General features: G+C 40.0%; 1 protein-coding gene across 1 annotated transcript; it reads left to right on the top strand.

Moving 5' to 3' along the window:
• The first annotated feature begins 311 nt into the window (after nt 1-311).
• LOC140177669 (uncharacterized) lies at nt 312-875 on the top strand. Its single transcript, XM_072210817.1, has one exon. It carries the CDS (start codon nt 312-314, stop codon nt 873-875), a length of 564 nt encoding a protein of 187 aa, XP_072066918.1.
• Nucleotides 876-7,165: the final 6,290 nt, after the last annotated feature.

Genomic DNA, 7,165 nt, shown 5'->3' with positions numbered 1-7,165 from the left:
CATACAACATAAAACAAGAGAGTGATCTGGCTCAATTGTTGGTTAAAACAAAATTAATTATATGGGATGAAGCTCCAATGGTTAACAAATATTGCATAGAAGCCCTTGACCAGACAATGCGAGACATTTTAAGATTCAAGAATATTAACAGCCTAGATCAACCATTCAGTGGGAAGACAGTTGTTTTTGGAGGGAATTTTCGGAAAATTTTACCCGTTATACCAAAGGGTACAAGATAAGAAATTGTCAACGCAAGTATTAACTCATCGTATATTTGGAATAGTTGTAAGTTGTTGACACTAACAAGAAACATGCGTCTTAGTGTAGGCCCAGGTAATGCAAGCTCAAATGAGTTGAATCAATTTTCCGAATGGATACTGAAATTTGGGGATGGTAAGATTGGAATATCTATGGGTGGCGTTGATAAAGTAGAAATTCCCGATGACATCCTTATACGTGATTGGATCGACCCCATAAAGGCTATTTGTAAGGCCACTTATCCGAAATTGTTTGGACCCCTAGAGTCACATCATGGTTTGCATGATAGAGCCATACTCGCACAGACATTACAACATGTCGATGAAATAAACAACTACATGATGACTTTGAATTCGGCTAAATCACAAAAGTTTTTTAGCTCAGACAAAGCATGCCCCACAGAAGGGAATAATGAGTTACTAGCATCAGTACACATACCTGAATTTCTAAACACTATTAGGTGTTCAGGTGTGTCGAATCATGAGCTTACATTAAAAGTAGGCACACCAATCATGCTCTTAAGAAACATTGATCATACTGTTGGGTTGTGCAATGGGACACATTTAGTAGTTACCAAGCTTGGAAAACACATTATAGAAACACGAAATATTTCATGAAAACACTTAGACAACAAAGTTTTTATTCCAAGGATGACATTAAGTCCATCGGATCACCGGATCCCATTCAAGTTCCAACGTCGGCAATTTCCTATCATGGTTTCATATGCAATGACTATTAAAAAGAGTCAAGGTCAATCATTGTCTAGGGTTGGATTGATTCTTAAAAAACAAGTCTTTACTCATGGTCAACTATATGTGGCAATTTCTAAGGTCACTCATAGGGATGTGTTGAAGATATTGTTATATCATGATGATAACAATGACAATCAAACTGAAAATGTGGTTTTCAAAGAAGTCTTTAGGAATGTTGGGTGTACATGAGAAAAAGGTCCCAAGTCAGCAGCACTAAGCAATGTGAACATTCAATGAGCTATGAGTTATTAACCAGTCCAGGTAAAAAATAAAGTTGATATCTGACTTCAAAGATTTATATTTTGCATGACTAATCAATATTTTTATAGAATCATTTTGGCATTACCAGACAATTTTTATTGTCGTAAATACTATATTCCTATGTGGTGCATGAAACTGATTCCGCACGTTTCCCACAGATAGACCGGCAAGTATACCGAGTCGTCCAAGTAATACCTCAGGTGAGTGAGGGTCAATCCCACGGAGATTGTTGGTTTGAGTAAGCAATGGTTACCTTGCAGATCTTAGTCAGACAGATAGAAAATATAGTTGTCACGAAAAAATGCATAAAACAGATAAATAAATAAAACGTTACTAGATAGGTGTGAAATCTATGGTATGAGAATGGTTGAGGCTTCGGAGATGCATCTTCCTTTTGGATCAACCTTTCTCACCTTCTACTCCAACTTCGGATTGATTCATTTCATGGCAGGCTGTATATGATTAATGCCAGGTCAGCGGTCATTAATCTCCTCTGCTTTAGATCAACGCCGGGTCAACGGTCATCCAATCTGAACGGGGGTGAAGCTCTAGCAATCCATTCCCTTGGTGATCCTACTCAAAATGCCACAGACAAGGTCGGATCTTCCGGATCAGAGAATGCTGCTCCTTTGGTTCTAGCCTATACCACAATGGCCCTAATTGCCCCGCACTTCGGCTGCACTGATGTCTTGAGAAGTACCCAACGAAGCGTGGATTAGCCGTTTAAGAGATGTATAATCAAGCTGGTGGTTCAACATTATCCCGCCAAGGACTCGCAAGAACCCATGTGGAATTGGAATGATGGTCAAGTTATACTCCCAATCCATTAGAATGGAATCAAGCATAGATTGAAATAGAATAGTGATATTATTAATTCATAAGAATCAGTAGAGCTCCTAACCTTAACCTAGGAGGTTAGCGACTCATTGCTTACAGAAAAGTAATGTAAAACGTGAAGAATGGGCAAGAGTCCTCTAACAAGGGTGAACTCTTGTCTATATATACTAATATGCTAACTAAGAATTATAGAAATAAGATAGACTAGTCCTATAGTGCGAAAATCCATGTTTTGGGCCCACTTGGTGAGTGTTTGGACTGAGCTTGAGTGAAGCCACGAGCTAGTGCTCCCTTTTGGGCATCCAACACCATCTTTGAACTCCTGAATGGGCGTTGGACGCCAGCTGCTCCCTTCTAGGCATTGGACGCCAGGAATGAGGTTGGTGGCTGGCGTTGAACGCCCGTTTTGGGCCTTCATTTCCAAAGTAAAGTATAAACTATTATATATTTCTGGAAAGCCCTAGATGTTAGCTTTTCATAGTTGTTGAGAGCGCACCTTTTAGACTTTTGTAGCTTTAGAAATGCTCCTTCGAGTGCATGGGGTCAGATCCTGACAGCATCTGCAGTCCTTCCTCTGTCTCTGAATCAAACTTTGCCAAAACTTCTCAATTTCAGACAGAAAATACCTAAAATCATCATAAAACACGCAAACTCAAAGTAGAATCCAAAAATATGATTTTTTCACTAAAACCTATGAAAATATAATAAAACTTAAACAAAACATAATGAAAACTATATGAAAATGATGCCAAAAAGCGTATAAAATATCCGCTCATCAGAACACCAAACTTAAACTGTTGCTTGTCCCCAAGCAACCAAAAACAAGTAGGATTAAAAAGAAATAGAAGGATATAATAAATTTCAGAGTTCTCAATGAAGCTCAGTTTCAATTAGATGAGCGGGACTAGTAGCTTTTTTCTTCTAAATAGTTTTGGCATCTCACCTTCCTTTGAAGCTTAGAATGATTGGTATCTTTAGGAACTTAGAATCCAGATGATATTATTGACTCTCCTAGTTTAGTTCTTTTTTATTCTTGAACACAACTTCTTTTGAGTCTTGGCCGTGACCCTAAGTGCTTTGTTTTTCAGTATTACCACCGGATACATAAATGTCACAGATACTTAACTGGGTGAACCCTTTTGGACTGTGATTCAGCTTTGCTAGAATCCCCAGCCAGTGGTGTCCAGAGTTGTTAAGCACACTCTTTGCTTTAGATCACGACTTTAACTTCTCAGTCTCAAGCTTTTCACTTGACACCTTCACACCACAGGCATATAGTTAGGGAAGCAGCTCATTTAAACTGTTTAGGCCAAGATTTTTCTTCTTTTAGGCCCTCCTAACTATTGATGCTCAAAGCCTTGGATCCTTGCTCTTGCCTTTTGGTTTAAAGAGCTATTGGCTTTTTCTTTTTCTGCTTGCTTTTTTTTTGCATATACATATATATTTTTTTCTTTTATTACTTTTTGCTGCTTTTTCTTGTTTCAAGAATCAATTTTAGGATTTTTCAGATCACCAATTGTTCATACCCTGGGTTGAGCTGTCTGACCCGGGATGTTTAGCGACAAGTCGACCGACCTCTTCAGGTCAGACTATCCGACCTCTTCAAGAGCTCGGCCAAAATCACCCGAAAAGCCCAAATAGGGCCCCAACAGAGGAATACGACCCAAATCCGAAGGCAGCCCAAGCCTATAGAGATAAGGGCGATTCCCTTGAAGATAAGATGACTACACTCAAAAGATAAGATAAGATATGATAACTATCTTATCCCAAAAGATCACTCTACAAACATTATAAATACACTGGAGCACCCATGTATAACTCATACTCTGATTCTACAAAAAACCTATTTAATACCCTTGCTAACTTAAGCATCGGAGTCCCTTGCAGGTACCACCACCCTCCGGTGACGAAGGATCAGCACCGCCACCCAGTCCAACAAGTCGGACACATCAACTCCGACCAGTACAGAAGATCTCATCCGAGATCGACCTACAGTTTCAGGTAACCCTCGGAACATTGGCGCCGCTGCCGGGGAACATGGAAGTCATCCCATCACCATGGCGGACAACCTTGACAACAACCACGACTCTGATCTAGAAGAGAAGACGCCGCACAAAAACGCGGATACTACACCAAAAGATACACCTCATCCTAACAAAGACAAGAATTTGCCAAACGCGGAAGCTATGGAGGCACTTTAAGACCGCCTAAAACAACTCGAAAAAGAGGTGGAGCATCAACGAGAAGCTGAGAGAGACCTACGAAGGGAAGTTAGGCGACGCCGCGAGTTAGAGAACAAGCTCCTGAAACTCGAAGCAGATCTCAAGGCCAAAACTACTCGATCCGGTCACGAAGATAGCTCCCGTAAGGACCAAGACCCATTCACCAAAGAGATCATGAAGACCAAAATTCCAAAGGACTTCAAACTTCCCGACATGACTTTATACGATGGCACAGTAGATCCCAGCCATTATCTCAGTAATTTCAGAAGTAGAATGTACCTCACCGACGCCTCAAATGCAGTTCGCTGCAAAGCCTTCCCGACTACTTTAACAAAAACAGCAATTAAATAGTTCGACAATCTACGCCCTAGGTCCATCTCAAGCTTCGACGACTTAGCCAAGAAGTTTCTGGCCAGATTCTCCATCCAAAAAGGCAAAACAAAGCACGCCCCAAGTCTATTAGGAATCAAGCAAGGAGATCGGGAAAGTCTTCGCAACTACATGTAAAGATTCAACAAAGCATGTCTAGACATACAAAGTCTACCAACAGAGGCCGCCATTATGGGTCTCATCAATGGCTTGCGAGAGGGGCCTTTTAGCCACTCTATATCGAAAAAACATCCCACATCTCTAAACAAAGTTCAAGAACGAGCAGAGAAATACATCAACATGGAGAAAAACTCTCAACTAGTAGTGATGCACGGAAACTTGTCTCTCAACAAATCTCCCTCGGCAAGTATACCGAATTGTCGTCAAGTAAAAACTCACAATAGAGTGAGGTCGAATCCCACAGGGATTGATTGGTCAAGAAACTTTAATTAGAGGAATGCTCTAGTTGAGCTAAGCAGAATTTGGTTTGAGAGTTGCAGGAAATTAAATGACGGGAAAATAAATAGCAGAAAATGTAAATGCTGGAAATAAAGAGCTGAAAATAGATGACAGAAAATAAATTGCAGAATCTTAAATGGGAATGGGGAAGATGATCATAAAGGTAACTGGCAGAAATTAAAGAGAATGGGTAAGATCAGAAATGGGGAGTTCATTGGGCTTAGGAGATGTTGCATCCTCTGGATCAAGTTCATTTTCATCTCTTCCTCAATCAATGCATTCATTGATCTCCTTGGCAATCTTAAGTGATTGAATTCCAATTCCTTGGTAATTCAATCTCTCAAATCTTGATCAATAGCCAATTCCTTGGTCCAATTGCTCATGAGAAGAGATGAGATATGGTCACTGATTATACCACATATATTTCCAAATCAAAGTGTTGGTAGGATTATATGTCACTATATCCGTCCAAACCCCAATTTGGTCCAACATGAGAAAGCATTTCTAGCATGATCTCTTCATTCCTCTTCCAAGGTTCCGAAGAGATCCAAGTATGAATAGCTTCTTTTCCAAGATAACTACTCAATTGGATGAAGATTGAAAGCTTTCTAGTAAAATCAAGAGAAAAGAAAGAAGAAGAATAATGAAAACTATTATTGATCCATCAAATTACAACAGAGCTCCCTAACCCAATGAAAGGGGTTTAGTTGTTCATAGCTCTGGGAATGGAAAACAAAGATGGAGAATACATTCTGAAAAGTTAAACTAGAAGTTGCAGAGAAAGTAAAAATACAGAGAGTAATTCTAATAATGCCCAAAAGCTCCTTTTCTAGTTCAAAGTTCTCCCTATTTATACTATCCTTCTGATCTTCTAGTTGCTTCTTCAAGTCTTGGATATGGGCCTTTGGATCTTGAGTTGAAGCAGTTATCTTCTTTAGTGGGCTCAGCTTTACTTGCAGAGAAAGTGTACAGTAGGTATGGACTTTAGCATGGGGCGTTAGTGGCGTTAACGTTAAGTGAAACTGTGGGGTCGAGAACGTTAGTGACAATCACCTTTTTCACTAACGTTCCTAACCCAAAAATGGTCCACGTTAACTTCAACGTTAGTGGCACTAACGTGACCACTAACGTTGCTTCTTGGCCCTTCGCAAATGTTACTGGGATTTACCTTTTCCAATAACGTTGAGAGTACCCATTTCTTCCTACGTTAGAGTTCACGTTAGTATAGTTAACGTGGCCTTTAACGTAGGCTTGCTAAATCTTTGAGAGCGTTAGTGACACTTACCTTTGTCACTAACGCTTCAAAGCGCCCCTACTTCCCACGTTAGAGTTCATGTTAACTAGGTTAACGTGACTTCTAACGTGGTATTGATAGCCATCTCCAACGTTAGTGACAAAAGTGAGTGTCACTAACGTTGGCTCATCATCCCTCTTCTCCATGTTAGCTTCCACGTTAATGTAATTAACGTGGCAACTAACGTGGCTCATAGTGGCTTAATCCAACGTTAGTGACAAAGGTGAGTATCACTAACGTTGGTGATTCCTTGCTCCCTCCACGTTAGAGTCCACGTTAACTAGGTTAACGTGACTCTTAACGTGGCAAGTATGAGCTTATTCCAACGTTAGTGACAAAGGTGAGTGTCACTAATGTTGGCATTATCTTCCTTATCCATGTTAGAGTTCACGTTAACTGAGTTAATGATGAGCGGATAATTTATACGCTTTTTGGCATTGTTTTTAGTATGTTTCTAGGAGAATCTAGTTACTTTTAGGGATGTTTTCATTAGTTTTAATGTTAAATTCACATTTCTGGACTTTACTATGAGTTTGTGTGCTTTTCTGTGATTTCAAGTATTTTCTGGCTGAAATTGAGGGACTTGAGCAAAAATCAGATTCAGAGGTTGAAGAAGGACTGCTGATGCTGTTGGATTCTGACCTCCCTGCACTCAAAATGGATTTTCTGGAGCTACAGAACTCAAACTGGCGCCCTTCCAATTGAGTTAGAAA

Source organism: Arachis hypogaea, chromosome 13 (assembly GCF_003086295.3).
Source record: "Arachis hypogaea cultivar Tifrunner chromosome 13, arahy.Tifrunner.gnm2.J5K5, whole genome shotgun sequence".
Taxonomy (NCBI): domain Eukaryota; kingdom Viridiplantae; phylum Streptophyta; class Magnoliopsida; order Fabales; family Fabaceae; genus Arachis; species Arachis hypogaea.
Note: the sequence above shows the minus strand (reverse complement) of the source record. Positions and strands in the feature narration are given on the sequence as shown.

Excerpts from the sequence above, each read along its gene's own strand:
- LOC140177669 (XM_072210817.1), top strand. The coding sequence starts at position 312 with ATGCGTCTTAGTGTAGGCCCAGGTAATGCAAGCTCAAATGAGTTGAAT.